This window comes from Oncorhynchus mykiss, chromosome 24 (genome assembly GCF_013265735.2).
Source record: "Oncorhynchus mykiss isolate Arlee chromosome 24, USDA_OmykA_1.1, whole genome shotgun sequence".
NCBI classification, from domain to species: domain Eukaryota; kingdom Metazoa; phylum Chordata; class Actinopteri; order Salmoniformes; family Salmonidae; genus Oncorhynchus; species Oncorhynchus mykiss.
In genome coordinates, this window is record NC_048588.1 from 26796914 (window position 1) to 26819353 (window position 22440).

Sequence of the window (22440 nt, forward strand, 5' to 3'; positions counted from 1 at the left end):
TTTTTTAACAAATCAAAAACTGAAAAATTGGGCGTGCAAAATTATTCAGCCCCTTTAAGTTAATACTTTGTAGCGCCACCTTTTGCTGCGATTACAGCTGTAAGTCGCTTGGGGTATGTCTCTATCAGTTTTGCACATCGAGAGACTGACATTTTTTCCCATTCCTCCTTGCAAAACAGCTCGAGCTCAGTGAGGTTGGATGGAGAGCATTTGTGAACAGCAGTTTTCAGTTCTTTCCACAGATTCTCGATTGGATTCAGGTCTGGACTTTGACTTGGCTATTCTAACACCTGGATATGTTTATTTTTGAACCATTCCATTGTAGATTTTGCTTTATGTTTTGGATCATTGTCTTGTTGGAAGACAAATCTCCGTCCCAGTCTCAGGTCTTTTGCAGACTCCATCAGGTGTTCTTCCAGAATGGTCCTGTATTTGGCTCCATCCATCTTCCCATCAATTTTAACCATCTTCCCTGTCCCTGCTGAAGAAAAGCAGGCCCAAACCATGATGCTGCCACCACCATGTTTGACAGTGGGGATGGTGTGTTCAGCTGTGTTGCTTTTACGCCAAACATAACGATTTGCATTGTTGCCAAAAAGTTCAATTTTGGTTTCATCTGACCAGAGCACCTTCTTCCACATGTTTGGTGTGTCTCCCAGGTGGCTTGTGGCAAACTTTTAATGACACTTTTTATGGATATCTTTAAGAAATGGCTTTCTTCTTGCCACTCTTCCATAAAGGCCAGATTTGTGCAATATACGACTGATTGTTGTCCTATGGACAGAGTCTCCCACCTCAGCTGTAGATCTCTGCAGTTCATCCAGAGTGATCATGGGCCTCTTGGCTGCATCTCTGATCAGTCTTCTCCTTGTATGAGCTGAAAGTTTAGAGGGACGGCCAGGTCTTGGTAGATTTGCAGTGGTCTGATACTCCTTCCATTTCAATATTATCGCTTGCACAGTGCTCCTTGGGATGTTTAAAGCTTGGGAAATCTTTTTGTATCCAAATCCGGCTTTAAACTTCTTCACAACAGTATCTCGGACCTGCCTGGTGTGTTCCTTGTTCTTAATGATGCTCTCTGCGCTTTTAACGGACCTCTGAGACTATCACAGTGCAGGTGCATTTATACGGAGACTTGATTACACACAGGTGGATTGTATTTATCATCATTAGTCATTTAGGTCAACATTGGATCATTCAGAGATCCTCACTGAACTTCTGGAGAGAGTTTGCTGCACTGAAAGTAAAGGGGCTGAATAATTTTGCACGCCCAATTTTTCAGTTTTTGATTTGTTAAAAAGGTTTGAAATATCCAATAAATGTCGTTCCACTTCATGATTGTGTCCCACTTGTTGTTGATTCTTCACAAAAAAATACAGTTTTATATCTTTATGTTTGAAGCCTGAAATGTGGCAAAAGGTTGCAAAGTTCAAGGGGGCCGAATACTTTCGCAAGGCACTGTAGTTTAACTTTCTGATTGACATCAATTTGATATTGGTGTGTTTGTGTGTGTGTCCATAGCACAGAAGTGGATGTACGGAGGCCTGGAGAGTAATGTGTTTCTCCAGTACCTAGCCTGGGTCACCTACCCTGTGGTGCTCATCACCTTCTCAGCTGGCTTCACACAGATACTGGCCCCACAGGCCGTAGGTAAGACACACACATACACTGACTGACTGACTGCATCAGAGCACCATAACCCCCTCTCCCCCTCTAGGTTCAGGTATCCCAGAGATGAAGACCATTCTGAGGGGTGTAGTGCTGAAAGAATACCTCACCTTTAAAACCTTTGTTGCCAAAGTCATCGGTCTCACCTGTGCCCTGGGCAGTGGCATGCCTCTGGGCAAGGAGGTAACACTCACACACACACAGTACACACACACACGTGCACACGCGCTCGGTTAACATTCTTCTCACCTCTCTGTCTTTTGACGCACACATATCCTCTTCTCACAGTCAAGCTTGTGTGAGTTTGGGTAGTTGTCTGTTCCAGTAGTTGTCTGTTCCAGGAGTTCCACTAGTTATGCAGACACACACACCATTTGACAGCTAGCAGACGCAATATGGCATAAAGACTCCTAAAATCAATCAATATATCTGTAATTCATAGGACAAGGGGTTCTAACAGTGAAGCACACAGAGGGTTGTGGTTACACATGTCCTGTGTCCCTGTCATACAGCCACACACGTTGCACTCAGGCCACCCTGTTGGTCACAGTGGAGAGGTAAAACAGGGGAGGGGGATAAGAGGGAGTAAAGAAGAGGAGAGGGGGATGAAGGAGGGTGGAAAGAAGAGGAGAGGGGGGTGGGGAGGAGAGGGGGATGAAGGAGGGTGGAGAGGATAGGGGAATGAAGGAAGGTGGAGAGGAGACGGGGATAAAGGAGGGTAGAGGGGGATGAAGGAGGGTGGAGAGGGGGTTGGAAGAATACAACAGAATTTAAATCTTCTTAGAAAAGTCTTGAGATTAATCAATGATACACTGAAGTTTTTAGGAAATCATTCACAAGTGATTCTTTCTCCCTCTCTCTCTAGGGTCCGTTTGTTCACATTGCCAGTCTGTGTGCTGCACTCCTCAGCAAATTCATGTCTCTGTTTGGTGGAATCTACGAGGTAAATCACACTTGGACACACACAAGTTACCACATTGGTATCAATGTGATCTTTCAGAAAGGAAAAACTATGCAGAAATATGTTAAACCATTCATTAAGAAATTAATAATGCAAGTCTTGGTGATATATACTCTGCTGCTTCAGGGTAGCTTAATATACACTGAAAAAAATATAAATGTAACATGTGAAGTGTTGGTCCCATTTTTCATAAGCTGAAATAAAAGATCCCAGAATTTTTCCGTACGCACAAAAAGCTTATTTCGCTCAAATCTGGTGAAGAAATTTGTTTACATCCCTGTTAGTGAGCTTTTCTCCTTTGCCAAGATAATCCATCCACCTGACAGATGTGGCATATCAAGAAGCTGATTAAACAACATAATCATTACACAGGTGTACCTTGTGCTGGGGACAATAAAAGGCCACTCTAAAATGTGAAGTTTTGTCACACAACACAATGCCACAGATGTTTCAAGTTTTTAGGGAGCGTGCAATTGTTATGCTGACTGCAGGAATGTCCACCAGAACAGTTGTCAGAGAATGTAATGTTCATGTCTCTACCATATGCCGCCTCCAACGTCGTTTTAGAGAATTTGGCACTACGTCCAACCAGCCTCTCAACATCAAACCATGTCATGTGTATGGCGTCGTGTGGGAAAGCGGTTTGCTGATGTCAAAGTTGTGAACAGAATGCCCCAAGGTATCGGTGGGGTTAGTGTATGGGCAGGCGTAAGCTACCGACAGCGAACACAATTGTGTTTTAACGATGGCAATTTGAATGCAGAGATACCATGACTAGATCCTGAGGCCCCTTGTTCACACGCTATCACCTCATGTTTCAGCATGATAAAGCACGGCCACATGTCACAAGGATCTGTACAGAATTCCTGCAAGCTGAACATGTCCCTGTTCTGCATACTCACCAGACATGTCACCCATTGAACATCTTCCAGATGCTCTGGATCAAGATGTACGACAACGTGTTTCAGTTCCCGCCAGTATCCAGCAACTTCACACAGCCATTGAAGAGGAGTGAGACAACATTCCACAGGCCACAATCAACAGCCTGATCAATTCTGTGCAAAGGAGACGTGTCGCGCTACATGAGGCAAATGGTGGTCACACCAGATACTGACTGGTTTTCTGATCCACGCCCCTACATTTTTCTAAGGTTTCTGTGACCAACAGATGCATATCTGTATTCCCAGTCATGTGATATCCATAGATTACGACCTTATACATGTATTTCAATTGACTGATTTCCTTAAATGAACTGTAACTCAGTCAAATCTTTGAAGTTGTATTTTTGTTCAGTATATGAAATGAACTCCAAGCAGTGAGAGCGCTAAACTATAACAGTCCCCCCCCAAGAACCCTACTGCAGAATGCCTAGTTTAGATATTAGCAAATAGACCAGCTAAAGACATCCTACCATTTACAAGACTGTATACTATGTGTGAATATGAACCATGTGTAGCGTGATTTGTGCAACGTATGTCTTATATTTTCTATATGACGCACCACCGGGTAGCCTCGTTTGAGGCAGTATGAGCTGTCATCTTGGTATATGAGAATATGCTACCTAACTAGCAACCGTAAGCAGTACGAACCCAGCTGCCTTGGAGACGCACCGCCAGGTGCTCTCACTGAAAGTAAATTCATAATCATCTGGCGGGTCTTCATAAAATATATCCTTATCTAACAAGCAACCTTAAGAAATATGACCCGGCCAACCACCTGTAGCTATATGCAATATATTTTATATCAAGTAGCCAGCAAAGATGGCAACATGTAGGCTATTGACCACGGCTGACGCCATTATAGCAAACTTAATGAGGCATGGTACTGGCAGGTAAACTCATCACTGTTTAGCAGCTCTCAATAGACCAACTAAGGTCATTCTCCCTTACATGACCGTCTACTAGGCCTGTGTGTTAATACTAACTGTGTAGCATGAGCTAATGCAGCAGTATGTCTATTTTCCATATTACGCATCGCCGGGTACCCCGATGAGGTAAGATGAGCTGTCATCTTGGTACATGGAAAATATTCTACCCATCTAACTAGGCAACCGTAAGTTGTATGAACCCACCTGCCATGAAAGTAGCCAACCACCTGCAATATAAATGCACTGCCAGGGGGCTTCGCTGAGGCAGGATGAGCTGTCATCTTGGTATATGAGGATATTCTACATATGCAACATAGCTACTGGACCATACGGCTGTTAAAGGAATTTCATTCCTATATGTTCATCAACCAATTCAATTAAAATACTCTGCCCATTTCTAAGAATTTGTAAGATACTTATTTGCATAAAATGGACATAGACCAGTCTCAAAATCAATCAATAGCGTTTATTCTCGAGAGTACTGATCATAATATGTATCATAAAATAAAATGTACATTGGTTTATATACATCACATTTCATCATAGCGTTTTGAATGCTGCTCCTCCTCTCCGATACAATGGCAATATAGTTCACAAGGCTTCCCACATTGTCTGCCACCTGTTAAACAATCTACTACAAGCCCAAGGTCTCTCCCCTCCCTGGGTAGAGACAGAATGTCCTGTAAGTAGTAACACAGCATTCCAGCCAGTCTGACGATAGCTCCATTAGTTTCTAACAAGGAACAGAAAGTCCTTGTTCTAGTTCTTGACTAAAATTACACACATTATATTCAGTATTATGATTATAATAAGATTCATACATCCATACAGTAACATAGTAGTATTCTGTTTAGTTATAGTTTGAAATTAAATGTACACATCATTTAGTCATTATTCATCAAAATCCCATAACGGCTGACACAATCATGATCATATAGCAATACTGCAGGAATTCATGTAGAATCAAATGTAACGTCACAGCAGCAGATGGTCATGTGCCCACAGTGGTGACTAAGGAACCAGAGCCGTGATGAGTTCCAGTACTTTGTCATTGGTTGCCAGCATCAATGTTGAACAGAGGTTTGCCAGGTGCCATCCGTGCTCAGCATTTAGATATCATAACATGAAAGGGAGGACGAGGCAGTGTCAGTTCTGGTGATGACGACTGATTTTCCATGCTAATTCTTTCATCCAGGGGTAGATGGGAGTATGGTTAATATCAGTGTCCATAATGCAAACAGATCACGCAAGATTAAAGGGAAGGATGATTTGGTGTGTTTCAGAATGAAGAACCCATAAAAGCCATCATTCGGACCGCGTAATATAAACACATTGTTGCCTTAACTTGGACTCAAACCTGTGCTATTGAGAGAGAGGAGAGATGCTCTTTGATGTGCATGTTGGTCACTTCTCCGTAGGCCTTGAGAGTAGTGGACAGATGGATCCTGAGCAGACTATACACTGAATGGTCCTGACACCCGGAATTAACCGAATTCTTGCTTACTGGACCATGATAAAGGCAGGCTGCATTTGCCTGACTGTAATTTGGAATAGAAAAGGCACACATGGTTATATAACAGAAGACATTGTACAGATAGTCTACCTGAGCTAACAGCTATGTCAACATACACTACATAACCAAAAGTATGTGGACACCTGCTTGTCGAACATCTAATTCCAAAATCATGGGCATTAACATAGTTGGTCCCACCTTTGCTGCTATAACAGCCACCACTCTTCTCAAATCAAATCACATGTATTTATATAGCCCTTCTTACATCAGCTGATATCACAAAGTGCTGTACAGAAACCCAGCCTAAAACCCCAAACAGCAAGCAATGCAGGTGTAGAAGCACGGTGGCTAGGAAAAACTCCCTAGAAAGGCCAAAACCTAGGAAGAAACCTAGAGGAACCAGGCTATGACGGGTGGCCAGTCCTCTTCTGGCTGTGCCGGGTGGAGATTATAACAGAACATGGCCAAGATGTTCAAATGTTCATAAATGACCAGCATGGTCAATTTAATAATAATCACAGTAGTTGTCGAGGGTGCAACAAGTCAGCACCTCAGGAGTAAATGTCAGTTTGCATTTCATAGCCGATCATTGAGAGTATCTCTAGCACTCCTGCTGTCTCTAGGGAGTTGAAAACAGCAGGTCTGGGACAGGTAGCACGTCCGGTGAACAGGTCAGGTTTCCATAGCCGCAGGCAGAACAGTTGAAACTGGACCAGCAGCACGGCCAGGTGGACTGGGGACAGCAAGGAGTCATCATGCCAGGTAGTCCTGAGGCATGGTCCTAGGGCTCAGGTCCTCAGAGAGAGAGAAATAAAGAGAGAAAGAGATAATTAGAGAGAGCACACTTAAATTCACACAGGACACCGGACAAGACAGGAGAAGTACTCCAGATATAACAAACTGACCCTAGCCCCGCGACACAAACTACTGCAGCATAAATACTGGAGGCTGAGACCGGAGGGGTCAGGAGACACTGTGGCCCCATCTGATGATACCCCCGGACAGGGCCAAACAGGCAGGATATAACCCCACCCACTTCGCCAAAGCACAGCCCCCACACCTCTAGAGGGATATCTTCAACCACCCACTTACCATCCTGAGACAAGGCCGAGTATAGCCCACAAAGATCTCCGCCACGGCACAACCCAAGGATGGGCGCCAACCCAGACGGGAAGATCACGTCAGTGACTCAACCCACTCAAGTGACGCACCCCTCCTAGGGACGGCATGGAAGAGAACCAGTAAGCCAGTGACTCAGCCCCTGTAATAGGGTTAGATGCAGAGAATCCCAGTGGAAAGAGGGGAACCTGCTAGGGGGAAACAGCAAGGGCAGTTTGTTGCTCCAGAGCCTTTCCGTTCACCTTCACACTCCTGGGCCAGACTACACTCAATCATATGACCTACTGAAGAGATGAGTCTTCAGTAAAGACTTAAAGGTTGAGACCGAGTCTGTGTCTCTCACATGGGTAGGCAGACCATTCCATAAAAACGGAGCTCTATAGGAGAAAGCCCTGCCTCCAGCTGTTTGCTTAGAAATTCTAGGGACAATTAGGAGGCCTGTGTCTTGTGACCGTAGCGTACGTGTAGGTATGTACGGCTGGACCAAATCGGAAAGATGGGTAGGAGCAAGCCCATGTAATGCTTTTTAGGTTAGCAGTAAAACCTTGAAATCTGCCCTTGCCTTAACAGGAAGCCAGTGTAGGGAGGCTAGCACTGGAGTAATATGATCACATTTTTTGGTTCTAGTCAGGATTTTAGCAGCTGTATTTAGCACTAACTGAAGTTTATTTGGTGCTTTATCCGGGTAGCCGGAAATCAGAGCATTGTCTAACCTAGAAGTAACAAAGCATGGATACATTTTTCTGCATCATTTTTGGACAGAAAGTTTCTGATTTTTGCAATGTTACGTAGATGGAAAAAAGCTGTCCTTGAAATGTCTTGATATGTTCGTCAAAAGAGAGATCAGTGTCCAGAGTAACGCCGATGTACTTCACAGTTTTATTTGAGACGACTTTTTAACCGTCAAGATTAATTGTCAGATTCAACAGAAGATTTCTTTGTTTCTTGGGACCTAGAACAAGCATCTCTGTTTTGTCCGAGTTTAAAAGTAGAAAGTTTGCAGCCATCCACTTCCTTATGTCTGAAACACAGGCTTCTAGCGAGGGCAATTTTGGGGCTTCACCATGTACAGCTGTGTATCATCCGCATAGCAGTGAACGTTAACATTATGTTTTCGAATGACATCCCCAAGAGGTAAAATATATAGTGAAAACAATAGTGGTCCTAAAACGGAACCTTGAGGAACACCGAAATGTACAGTTGATTTGTCAGAGGACAAACCATTCACAGAGACAAACTGATATCTTTCCGACAGATAAGATCTAAACCAGGCCAGAACTTGTCCGTGTAGACCAATTTGGGTTTCCAATCTCTCCAAAAGAATGTGGTGATCGATGGTATCAAAAGCAGCACTAAGGTCTAGGAGCACGAGGACAGATGCAGTGCCTTGGTCTGACGCCATTAAAAGGTAATTTACCAACTTCACACGTGCAGTCTCAGTGCTATGATGGGGTCTGAAACCAGACTGAAGCATTTCGTATACATTGTCTTCAGGAAGGCAGTGAGTTGCTGTGCAACAGCTTTTTCTAAAAATGTTGAGAGGAATGGTAGATTCGATATAGGCCGATAGTTGTTTATCTTTTCTGGCTCAAGGTTTGGCTTTTTCAAGAGAGGCTTTATTACTGACACTTTTAGTGAGTTTGGTACACATCCGGGGGATAGAGAGCTGTTTATTATGTTCAACATAGGAGGGCCAAGCACAGGAAGCAGCTCTTTCAGTAGTTTAGTTGGAATAGGGTCCAGTATGCAGCTTGAAGGTTTAGAGACCATGATTATTTTCATCATTGTGTCAAGAGATAGATATAGTACTAAAACACTTGAGTGTCTCTCTTGATCCTAGGTCCTGGCAGAGTTGTGCAGACTTAGGACAAAACTGTTGCCACAAAGTTGGAAGCACAAAATCGTCCTGAATCTCATTGTATGCTTTAGCATTAAGATTTCCCTTCACTGGAACTAAGGGGCCTAGACTGAACCATGAAAAACAGCCCCAGACCATTATTTCTCCTCCACCAAACTTTACAGTTGATGCTATGCATTTGGGCAGGTAGCATTCTCCTGACACTCAGATTCATCCATTGGACTACCAGATGTTTAAGCGTGATTCATCACTCCAGAGAACGTGTTTCCACTGCTCCAGAGTCCAATGGTGGTGAACTTTACACCACTCCAGCCGACGCTTGGCATTGCGCATGGGGATCTTAGGCTTGTGTCCAGCTGCTTGGCCTTAGAAACCCATTTCATGAAGCTCCCGACGAACAGTTATTTTGCTTACGTTGCTTCCAGAGGCAGTTTGGAACTCGGTAGTGAGTGTTGCAACTGAGTGTTGCTACGCACTTCAGCAGTTGGCAGTCCCTTTCTGTGAGTTTGTGTGGCCTACCACTTTGCGGCTGAGCCGTTGTTGTTCCTAGACGTTTCCACTTCACAACAGCACTTTGTTGACTGTGGCAGCTCTAGCAGGGCAGAAATTTGACAAACTGACTTGTTGGAAAGGTGGCATCCTATGTCGGTGCCAAGTTGAAAGTCACTGAGCTCTTCAGTAAGGCCTTTATACTGCCAATGTTTGTCTTTGGAGACTGCATGGCTTTGTGCTCAACTTTTACACTTGTCTGCAACAGGTGTGGCTGAAAAAAATGAATCCACTCATTTTGAAGGGGTGTCCACATAATTTTGTAAATATAGTGTATATGCTGGTAGGCCATGAAGAAGATGGGTGACCTGATAGGAAGAGTAAATAAATCCAATAGATACTGAAATATGCCTGCATATTAGTGTTTGAAACAAGCTCTTAACAGACATTTCCATTGGGGACAATGAATGCTCGATCGCCAACAGCTGATTGCCACGTGGGTGTTTAGCAAGCCCATGGCGTGCTAGGTAATGCTAGTATTAACAGCCAATTCAACACAGCTTGAAGCTATAACAAGCCTTGATTGGTCATCACACCGCGATACAGCGCGAGCTTCCCCATTTAAGGTCCAGGGTGATTAACCGGAATCTGGGAGAAAAAGGTTACACTTAGCAGTAGTAATCATTTTAAAATGAGCTGTACTTCTTTGAAATGTGCCAAATGATGAGACTGACCCGGGAATGTTTAGCCGGCAACAGACTGTCTCCATCTGAGTATCACAAGATATTACGCTGCTCGACAGCTCACATAGCAGTCCACAGCATTTGGCACAGCACAATGGTGGTAGAAATGAGTCATGCTCAGCTTCAGCAATCACAGCAAAGTATACGATGTCTGCGTGCGTTCCAACAATGTACAAGCATGCCTGATAACTTGCGAAACTGACTACTAGTAACTGGCTACTAGTATACTCCAAAGATATGCCTAACCTGATGCATCATGAGTACTACAGCGAGAATGAAGATGACAACAGAAATAATGCAAATGTATCCTGAAAGTATCAGCTTTCAGGTAAGATCCAAGGGCAGACTGTGTTGAAGTAACAATGTTTATTGTGAACAACAGGGGCAGGCAAACAACAGGCCAAGACAGGCAGGGGTTGATAATACAGAATAGTGGGGCCACGGTACAGGACGGTAGGCAGGCCCAGGGTCAGGTCAGGCAGATGTCGGAAATCCAGAGAAGGGCCAAAGGCACAGGACGGCAGGCAAGCTGTCAGGACAGGCAAGGGTCAAAACCAGGAGGGTGAGATAAAAAGAAAAGCAGGAGCTGAGACAAAATGCTGGTTGATTTGAACAAACAAGATGAACTGGCACAGACAGACAGAAAACACAGGTATAAATACCCAGGGGTAAGTGGGGAAGATGAGCGGGTGGAGAGAAGCATAAGGTCAGGTGAAACAGATCAGGGCGTGACCGAAGGGGGGCATTCTGGGATAAACCAGACGACAAAATGGATTGCCCCAGCCAATAGATGCATCACAATAATACACAATTAACATAATACATAAACTGTAAAATCAGCACATATTTAATGAATATATACGAGTGTTCATGTAAAAGCCTCAGCGTGGGTTAAAGATCTGCATAAACGTTCTGTCTGCCATCGTACTGTGATGCTCATTGAAAATGAGTGGAAGGGGTGGCTAGTGTTGCCTCTATGGCACAGTGACCTCACAGTGTGCTCTTGCCAATAGCAATAGTAGCAACCATGCCAACGATTATGTGCAGATGATAAGAGACTTAACACGACATTGTTAGCACTACATTCACCACGCAAGGGGAAGCAGAGCCTAAACATGCATATTGCTCCCACGGATGCAGTATCAGCAACCATGCCATAATGCAACACTGTGTGAAGATAATTAAACAAGAATATTAGAGTTTACAAGCATCACCACATAATTGAATTATGTAAGACACAACAAAATGCAACAGAAGATCAATTAAAAACAGGATCTAATACCTGATACTAGAATGAACCAACCACTACAGTTAGCATACAGTATAATTGCACATGGTAGAATAGTTGTCACTAAAAACTACTAGACTATGAGATGGACCGACAGGGAGTCGACTACCTATGTAGAAGGCCTGACGTGATTAGACATGGTTAATAAATACAGGGGCTAAACCTACTGCTGCCTATAAGATGACTAATGTGACTGAAAGACAGCGTTAATGAACCGCTGATACTGTAGTGTCTTGCTGCGGTCTCGTGAACTGCACCACACATAATTGAGTAAGCTACATGAGACCAAATACTATCAAATTCGGCGTGATAAGCACCATCTCCTTGCTCATATCACATTTAACCAACAATGCAGTTTTAAGAAAAACAAGTTTTAAGAAAAAATGGACAAGTAAAAAACAACAAATAATTGAAGAGCAGCAGTAAAATAACATTAGCGAGGCTATATACAGGGGGTGCCGGTACAGAGTCAATGTGTGGGGGCACAGGTAAGTCGAGGTAAAGTGACTATGCATAGATGATAATGAACAGAGAAGCAGCAGTGTAAAAGAGGGAGGGGGTGTGGGGGGCAATGCAAATAGTCTGGGTAGCCATTTGAATAGCTGTTCAGGAGTCTTATGTCTTGGGGGTAGAAGCTGTTAAGGAGCCTTTTGGACCTAGACTTGGCGCTCCAGTACCACTTGCAGAGAGAACAGTCTATAACTAGGGTGGCTGGAGTCTTTGACAATTTTTAGGGCCTTCCTCTGACACTGTCTGATATGGAGGTCCTGGATGGCAGGAAACTTGGCCCCAGTGATGTACTGGGCCGTTCGCACTACCCTCTAGTGCCTTGCAGTTGGCGGCTGAGCAGTTGCCATACCAGGCAGTGATGCAACCAGTCAGGATGCTCTTCATGGTGCAGCTGTACAACTTTTTGAGGATCTGAGGACCCATGCCAAATATTTTGTCTCCTGAGGGGAATAGGTTTTGTCATGCCCTCTTCACGACTGTCTTGGTGTGCTTGGACAATGTTAGTTTGTTGGTGATGTGGACACCAAAGAATTTGAAGCTCTGTCTGCTCCACTACAGCCCTGTCGATGAGCATGCGCCCATTCTCAGTCTTCCTTTTCCTGTTGTCCATAATCATCTCCTTTTGTCTTGATCACGTTGAGGGAGAGGTTGTTATCCTGGCACCATTCAGCCAGGTCTCTGACCTCCCTATAGGCTGTCTCATCGTTGTCGGTGATCATGCCTACCACCTGTTGTCGTCAAACGTAATGATGATGTTGTAGTCGTGCCTGGCCATGCAGTCATAAGTGAACAGGGAGTACAGGAGGGGACTGAGCACGCACCCCTGAGGGGCCCCCTGTGTTGAGTATCAGCGTGGCGGATGTGTTGTTACCTACCCTTACCACCTGGAGGCGGCCCATCAGGAAGTCCAGGAACCAGTTGCAGAGGGAGGTGTTTAGTCCCAGGGTCCTTAGTGATGAGTTTGAGGGCACTATTGTGTTGAAAGCTGAGCTGTAGTGAATGAATAGCATTCTGACATAGGTGTTCCTTTTGTCTAGGTGGGAATGGGCAGTGTGGATTGCAATAGAGATTGCATCATCTGTGGATCTGATGGGTTGGTATACAAATTGGAGTGGGTCTAGGGTTTCTGGGATGATGGTGTTGATGTGAACCATGACCAGCCTTTCAAAGCACTTCTAGTAATTTAGGCAGGTTTCCTTAGTGTTCTTGGGCACAGGGACTATGGTGGTCTGCTTAAAACATGTTGGTATTACAGACTCAGTCAGGGACAGGTTGAAAATGTCAGTGAAGACACTTGCCAGTTGGTCAGCGCATGCTCAGAGTACACGTCCTGGTAATCCGTCTGTACCTGCGGCCTTGTGAATGTTGACCTGTTTAAAGTTCTAACTCACACTGGCAACGGAGAGCGTGATCACGCAGTCATCAAGAAACATTGCTTCTCACTGTATATCAACACATATTAGGCTAGCATAGGCTAATTTCTCCTATATGGATCAGGGCAGATTCGCCGTGATGGGATGTGTAAACCGAGAGCACAGACTCTGCCTGAAGCTGTCATGGGAACTCTCAAAGTATACAATAGTCCCAAGACTAATCTACAAGCTAGCTAGTTGTAGCCACTATTGACTGCCAACAGTAGAGCAGCGACATGGATTGATCCTCAGTCAATGACGTCCCCTCAGCAGGTAGACGTGCTACGTGAGCATATTGAGCGACGCGGGCGAAGTTCACAGCTTGCGAGCATTTGCTAACAACATTTAATATCAGAAAACAGTAGCATAACGAGTAACCGCTAGCTACAGGAGCGTTGGTATAATAAGCATAGCATCAATTCAGTAGCAGGATTTTTTTCACCTTTATTTAACCAGGTAGGCCAGTTGAGAACAAGTTCTCATTTACAACTGCTACCTGGCCAAGATAAAACAAAGCAGTGCGACTAAAACAACAACAGAGTTACACATGGGATAGACAAACGTACAGTCAATAACACAATAGAAAAATCTGTATGCAGTGTGTGCTAATGAAGTAAGGAGGTAAGGTAATAAATAGGCCAAAGTGGCAAAGTAATTACAATTTAGCAATTAACACTGGAGTGATAGATGTGCAGTTGAGGATGTGCAAGTAGAAATACTGGTGTGCAAAAGAGCAGAAAAACAAAAACAAATATTGGATGAGGTAGGTAGTTGGTTGGATGGGCTATTTACAGATGGGCTATGTACAGCTGCAGCGATCGGTAAGCTGTGATTTTTGCAATTCGTTCCAGTCATTGGCAGCAGAGAACTGGAAGGAAAGGCGGCCAAAGGAGGTGTTGGCTTTGGGGATGACCAGTGAAATATACCTGCTGGAGCGCGTGCTACGTGTGGGAGTTGCTATGGTGACCTGAGCTGAGATAAGGCAGAGCTTTACCTAGCAAATACTTATAGATGACCTGGAGCCAGTGGGTTTGGAGACGAATATGTAGCGAGGACCAACCAACAAGAGCATACAGGTCGCAGTGGTGGCTAGTATATGGAGCTTTAGTGACAAAAGGTATGGCACTGTGATAGACTGCATCCAATTTGTTGAGTAGAGTGTTGGAGGCTATTTTGTAAATGACATCACCGAAGTCGAGGCTCGGTAGGATAGTCAGTTTTACGAGGGTATGTTTAGCGGCATGAGTGAAGGAGGCTTTGTTGCGAAATAAGAAGCCAATTCTAGATTACATTTTTTAATATGAGTTTGGAAGGAGAGTTTACAGTCTAGCCAGACACCTAGGTATTTGTAGTTATCCACATATTCTAAGTCCGAATCGTCCAGAGTAGTGATGCTATCCAGGCAGGCAGGTTCGGGCAGCGATCGATTGAAGAGCATGCCTTTCATTGTACTAGCATTTAAGAGCAGTTGGAGGCCTTCGAAGGAGTGTTGTATGGCATTGAAGCTCGTTTGGAGGTTTGTTAACATCTTATGGATGAAATCCCGTTAACGGGATCGATTTGACAACAGCCAGTGAAAGTGCAGGGCGCCAAATTCAAACAACAGAAATCTCAGAATTAAAATTCCTCAAACATACAAGTATATTGCACCATTTTAAAAATAAAGTTGTTGTAAATCCAGTCAGTGTCCGATTTCAAAAAGGCTTTACGACGAAAGCATACCATGAGATTATGTTAGGTCAGCACCTAGTCACAGAAAAACACAGCCATTTTTCCAGCCAAAGAGAAGAGTCACAAAAAGCAGAAATAGAGATCAGATTAATCACTAACCTTTGATGATCTTCATCAGATGACACTCATAGGACTTCATGCTACACAATTACATGTATGTTTTGTTCGAAGTTCATATTTATATCCAGAAATCTCAGTTTACATTGGCCCGTTATGTTCAGTAATGTTTTGCTTCCAAAACATCCGGTGATTTTGCAGAGAGCCACATCAAAATACAGAAATACTCATCATAAATGTTGATGAAAATACAAGTGTTATACATGGAATTAAAGATATACTTCTCCTTAATGCAACCGCTGTGTCAGATTTCAAAAAAGCTTTACGGAAAAAGCACACCATGCAATAATCTGAGTACAGCGCTCAGACACCAAAACAAGCCATACAGATTCCCGCCATGTTGTGGAGTCAACAGAAGTCAGAAATAGCATTATAAATATTAACTTACCTTTGATGATCTTCATCAGAATGCACTCCAAGGAAGCCCAGTTCCACAATAAATGTTTGTTTTGTTAGATAAATTCCTCCTGTTTTTTTCGCGCGCTTAGTTCCCAAATCCAAATTCATGTGGCGCAGGCACACTTAGTCCAGATGAAAAGTCAAAAAAGTTATTTTACAGTTCGTAGAAACGTGTCAAACGATGTATAGAATCAATCTTTAGGATGTTTTTAATATAAATCTTAAAAAATATTCCAACCGGACAATTCCTTTGTCTTTAGAAATGAAAAGGAACGCAGCTAGCTCTCACGGCCACGCACATGACTGAGCTCATGGCATTCTGCCAGACCTCTTAGTCAAACAGCTCTTATTCGCTCCCCCTTCGCAGTAGAAGCCTGAAACCAGGTTCTAAAGACTGTTGACATCTAGTGGATGCCTTAGGAAGTGCAATCGGACCAAATTTCCACTGTATATTGGATAGGCAAAGACCTGAAAACCTACAAACCTCAGATTTTCCACTTCCTGGTTTATTTTTTTCTCAGGTTTTTGCCTGCCATTTGAGTTCACAGACATAATTCAAGCAGTTTTAGAAACTCCAGAGTGTTTTCTATCCAAATCCACTAGTAATATGCATATCTTAGCTTCTGGACCTGAGTAGCAGGCAGTTTACTCTGGGCACCTTATTCATCCAAGCTACTCAATACTGCCCCCCCATCCATAAGAAGTTAACAGTGTCGAAAGAAGGGTCACATGTATACTGAATGGTGTTGTCTGCGTAGAGATGGATCAAAGAATCACCCACAGCAAGAGCGACATCATTGATATATACAGAGAAGGAAGTCGGCCCGAGAATTGAACCCTGTGGCACCCCCATAGAGACTGCCAGAGGTCTGGACAACAGGCCCTCCTATTTGACACACTGAACTCTATCTGAGAAGTAGTTAGTGAACCAGGCGAGGCAGTCATTAGAGAAACCAAGGCTGTTAAGTCTGCCGATAAGAATACGGTGATTGACAGAGTCGAAAGACTTGGCCAGGTCATTGAAGACTGCTGCACAGTACTGTCTTTTATCGATGCAGGTTATGATATCATTTAGGATCTTGAGCGTGGCTGAGGTGCACCCGTGACCAGCTCGGAAACCAGGTTGCATAGCGGAGAAGGTACGGTGGGATTCGAAATCGTCGGTGATCTGTTTGTTCACTTGGCTTTCGAGGACTTTAGAAAAGCAGGGCAGGATCGATATAGGTCTGTAACAGTTTGGGTCAAGAATGTCTCCCCCTTTGAATAGGGGGATGACCGTGGCCGCTTTCCAATCTTTAGGAATCTCCGACCATACGAAAGAGGTTGAACAGACTAGTAATAGGGGTTGCAACAATGGTGGCTGATAATCTTAGAAAGAGAGGGTCCAGATTGTCTATCCCAGCTGATTTGCAGGTATCCAGATTTTGCAGCTCTTTCAAAACATCAGCTGTCTGGATTTGGGTGAAGGAGAAGCGGTGGGGGTGGGGGGCAGCTTGGTGAGGAGGGGGAGGGGGGGGCGGGGGGGGGGGGGGGCGGGCAGGCAGCTTGGAGGAGGTGCTCTTATTCTCCATAGACTTTACAGTGTCCCAAAACTTTTTGGAATTAGTACTGCAGGATGTGAATTTCTATTTGAAAAAGCTAGACTTTGCTTTCCTAACTGACTGTGTATATTGGTTCCTGACTTCCCTGAGAAGTTGCATATTGCAGGGACTGTTTGATGCTAGTGCAGGATGTTTTTGTGCTGGTCGAGGGCAGTCAGGTCTGGAGTGAACCAAGGGCTATATCTGTTCTTAGTTCTACATTTTTTGAAAGGGCATGCTTATTCAAGATGGTGAGGAAAGCACTTTTAAAGAACAACCAGTCATCCTCTACTGACGGGATGAGGTCAATTTCCTTCCAGGATACCCGGGCCAGGTCGATTAAAAAGGCCTGCTCGCAGAAGTGTTTTAGTGATTAGTTTAGCTTGCCAGTGATGAGGGGTGGTTGTTTGACCGCGGACCCATACGGACGCAGGCAATGAGGCAGTGATCGCTGAGGTCTTGGTTGAAAACAGCAGAGGTGTATTTAGAGGGCAAGTTTGTCAGGATGATCTCTATGAGCAGAACCAGTCAGCTTAATATACCCTCAAATAAGGTAGGCGTGAATGTTACTAGCATCTAATTGGTCGAATCTCAGCTGAGTCGGGCGCTCAGGTTCCCTTTCTGACCTGGCTTTGCTTTCCTCTTTAGCCAGTATACTTGCCTTTTGTTGATATTTCACTTCCATACCCTAACTTTTTTCAGTCCTCTCACTCATAAACCTCACATTTTAAACCACAGTACATCTTAAACCATCAGTACATCACTATATCTATCATCTACTGTAGCCACTGATCATGCAGGCAAACCAACTCCAATGTGGTTGAGATACCATAGTAATTCACTGAACAGACTTCCCTCTCCCTTAAGACAGAACTGTAGGTTAGTTGTATGTGGGAAAGTTCCTTTGTTTCCGTAAACTCCAAAATTGTTCCTCCTCTTAATCGACTGCTCATGTCTGCATCGGCTCAATACCACACCCGGCCTGTTAGTGGCTTGGAGAAAAACACGTCACATGTCACTGGTTGAGAGAATGTTTTTTCACTCTTGACTGTTCTTCTGAGTGCATGTCCAGAATATGCACACACACACACACACAATATACATTTAGACAAGTAATATACACATAATAAATATTTAAACCAGCATGTTATTTGCAAACGAATTAAATACATCTCATCTTTAATCTCCATAGCTATACTACAGGGAGCAATAAATAAATGTAGAGATATAAAAATGAAGAAAAGTTTTGAAAGCAAGGGAGAGAGATATCGAGGTAAAGACAGAGAATCAGGCATTGAGGAGTAGAGAGATAGTTTTTCAACTTTCTATGCTTGTTCCACTTGGGCCTTGGGAGACAGAGGGAATGAGAGGGAGGGAATCTTTGACTCATCTCTCTGTACTCTGAAGATGAGAGACAACTGCGGTGTGTGTGTGTGTGTGTGAAGGGATGGGGGTCTGGTGGACCGGGGCAATGAAGAATCTTTGAAGCAGACCTTCAAGTCCCCTCGAGTGGAGCACTCTTTTGCTGCATAACCCTGTCTGTCTCTCTGTCCGTCTCCCCTTAATCTTCTGCTCCCTCTAGCCTCTCTCCTTCCTTCATCCTCTCTCTTTTCCCCCCTCCTCTCTGTGTTGTATCTGTACTGTATATGAATATGCCGCATTTTATGGCATACTAATTGTGTGTGTGTATTTAGTACACATCTACACTCACCCCTCTCTGTTTCACTAACATGCTGCTTAAAGGAGCCAAACCTCATTGGAAACAAGGTAAATCATGGCTGGAAGGGCAGAATATCCACCATAACTTCCTCCTCTCCTGGACTCCATATCCCATCTCTCTACCACCTGTCCATATTACATCTGTAATCCATCTGTAGTCCCATGCTATACTGTGTTTGTAGAAATTGTATTTCATTCGACCGTACCCTGTGGTTGTTTGGGCAGTGTCACAGATCCAATCTCTCGGTGCCTTCTAGCAAAGTAAAGCAAGTCAATTTTATCAAATCTGATTTTTTGAAAGCTTTATTTTATTTGCAGGAATGTTCTCTGCTATTTTGATTGCTGAGAAATGTAACCTATGAGAGTTTGTGGTTGCGTATGCCGATTTGATTTAGTTTTTTGCGATTCCACACAAATTACTCCATGCATTTGTTAATTAAAATATTACCTACAAAGTGATCATTTTTAGGAATAAAAGCTTTAGCGCTCAAGCAAAGTTGAAGAAATGTGAATAGTTGCTTACTTTATTTGTCCTCATAATTGGAGATAGGCAAACATTTTAACTCTGCGTTTCACAAACTCGGTCCTGGGGACCCCAAGGGGTGCACGTTTTGGTTTTCCCCTATTACTACACAGCTGAATCCAAGCATGCACCTCTTGGGGTCCCCAGGACCGAGTTTGCGAATTAATGAAATGTACCCATTGATTCTTTTAGTATTTTACTTATAAGTGCCTCATGAGCTTAGTTCAAATTTCGCACCTCACCAGAACCCAAAATATAAGCTTGTTACACTCCAATGTTTGTTAACAAAGTAAATGCAAAGAAACAATTATAACTTCAAAACATGATATCATGGATGGTCAGTCCTTGCATCCATAGCTCTGTCCATTCGTTTGAGTGGATACATTTCTCCAGCCATATCCCTCAGGTTTTTATTGAAGTGTGTGGGGAGACTGCTTTGTTATTGTTTCAACTGCTGATTGACACTTCAACTGTTCATGCCAACCTGTTGAGGTGAAATGGTATGGTGAAATGCATTATGGGTAAAATGTATTTAAACTCTGCATTTCATCCACAACAGCTGTGACTGGTAGGTTGGGCTATACTTGTGCATGCTAATTGCTATCAGTCATTACTAAGGCCTGCCCTGGGGGAGGTCAGTGGGCTGACTTATTGATTTAAATCCCGTTGATATTGCTCTTCGTCCTGTTTATTATTTTGTAAATAATGTAGTAGCCTACTTTGGGTGCTTATTTATATCCCATTTTTGCGCATAGTGCCTTCGGAAAGTATTCAGACACCTTGACTTTTTTCACATTACGTTACAGCCTTATTCTAAAATTGATTAAATAAAAAAAATCCTCACCAATCTACACAGAATACCCAATAATGACGAAGCGAAAACAGTTTTTTAAACATTTTGGCAAATGTATTACAAATAAAAAAACGGATGCCTTATTTACATAAGTATTCAGACCCTTTGTTATGAGACTCGAAATTGAGCTCCAGTGCATCCTGTTTGCATTGATCTACCTTGATGTGTCTACAACTTGATTGGCGTCCATCTGTGGTAAATTCAATTGCTTGGACATGATTTGGAAAGGCGCACACCTGTCTATATAATGTCCCACAGTTGACAGTGCATGTCAGAGAAAAAAACAAGCAATGAGGTCGAAGGAATTGTCCTTAGACCTCTGAGATGACAGGATTGTGCGAGGCACAGATCTGGGGAAGGGTACCAAAACATTAATGCCGCATTGAAGGTCCCAAAGAACACAGTGGCCTCCATCATTCTTAATTGGAAGAAGTTTGGACTCTTCATAGAGCTGGCCGCCCAGCCAAACTGAGTAATCGGGGGAGAAGGGCCTTGGTCAGGGAGGTGACCAAGAACCTGATGGTCACTCTGAGTTCTCAGAGTTCTCAGAGTTCCTCTATGGAGATGGGAGAACCTTCCAGAAGGAAAGCCATCTCTGCAGCACTCCACCAATCAGGCCTTTATGGTAGAGTGGCCACTCCTCAGTAAAAGGTACATGACAGCCCACTTGGAGTTTGCCAAAAGGCACCTAAAGACTCTCAGGCAATGAGAAACAGGATTCTCTGGTCTGATGAAACCAAGATTGAACTCTTTGGCCTGAATGCCAAGCGTCACTTCTGGAGGAAACCTGGCACCATCCCTACGGTGAAGCATGGTGGTGGCAGCATCATGCTGTGGGGATGTTTTTCAGTGGCAGTGACTGGGAGACGAGTCGGGATCGAAGTAAAGATGAATGGAGAAAAGTACAGAGGTCCTTGATGAAAACCTGCTCCAGAGAGCTCAGGACCTCAGACTGGGGCAAAGGTTCACCTTCCAACAGGATAATGACCCTAAGGACACAGCCAAGACAGCGCAGGCGTGGCTTTGGGACAAGTCTCTGAATGTCCTTGAGTGGCCCAGCCAGAGCCCGGACTTGAACCCGATCCATCGAACATCTCTGGAGAGACCTGAAAATAGCTGTGCAACCTGAGAGCTTGAGATGATCTGCAGAGAAGAATGGGAGAAACTCCCCAAATACAGATGTGCCAAGCTTGTAATGCCATACCCAAGAAGGCTCAAGGCTGTAATCGCTGCCAAAGTTGCTTCAACAAAGTATTGAGTAAAGGGTCTGAATACTTATGCAAATGTGATTAGCAAAAACTTTTAAAAAAACAGTTTTTCCCTTTGTAATTATGGGGCATTGTGTGTAGATTTGATGAGGGGAAAAAACGATTTAATCATTTTTAGAATAAGGCTGTAACGTAACAAAATTTGGAAAAGGTCAAGGAGTCTGAATACTTTCCGAAGGCACTGTAAAAGCCCTCACCGTGGACAGAAAAAAGCAACATCCTTGTCTGCCTCCTTCCACACTGCTAAGCCTACATCCCGACAACAGCCTTGTGTGTGTGTGTGTGTGTGAACACACCTCTCCCTATGTGTTAACAGAATGAGTCGAGAAACATTGAGATGTTGGCAGCTGCCTGTGCTGTGGGAGTGGGCTGCTGTTTCGCTGCCCCTATAGGAGGTGAGTGGCACCAACTGGTTGAATCAATGTCGTTTCAGTGTAATTTGTCATCTTATTGGGACGTGGAATCTATTTGATTTGAAAAAAAGTCATCAATGTAAACTGTTTTGAGGGGGAAATTTCAAAAACAGGATTGTCATCATGGTAACCAAATATTAACATCGACACTCTTGTATAAAAGTTTAATTTGTACCTTTAAAACAGTCAGATCTTCAATTTGGTTACTATCAGAAAAATATATATACGCTGCAGCACCTCCTACTGGACAATTAATCTATCTACAGCTGCCCTACCATCCAGGGTTTTCACATGTCATAGCTAAGCAGGGGCTAGGCTGTTTGTCTCTGACTATTACCAATGTGCTTTCGTGAAAATGATTGACAGATCTCCAATGAATAATGAAATAGTCACTGTAGCTATCAGTCAT

General features: G+C 43.7%; 1 protein-coding gene across 2 annotated transcripts in view; it reads left to right on the forward strand.

Moving 5' to 3' along the window:
* The window catches only part of LOC110504090 (chloride channel protein 2), a 198402-nt gene that overhangs the window by 107983 nt on the left and 67979 nt on the right, over positions 1-22440 (forward strand). For both annotated transcript variants that reach the window (XM_036961146.1, XM_036961147.1), the window contains exons 4-7: positions 1522-1650; positions 1718-1851; positions 2534-2611; positions 21935-22013. In XM_036961146.1, the coding sequence (XP_036817041.1) occupies positions 1522-1650; positions 1718-1851; positions 2534-2611; positions 21935-22013 (420 nt within the window). The remainder of the gene's footprint in view (positions 1-1521; positions 1651-1717; positions 1852-2533; positions 2612-21934; positions 22014-22440) is intronic.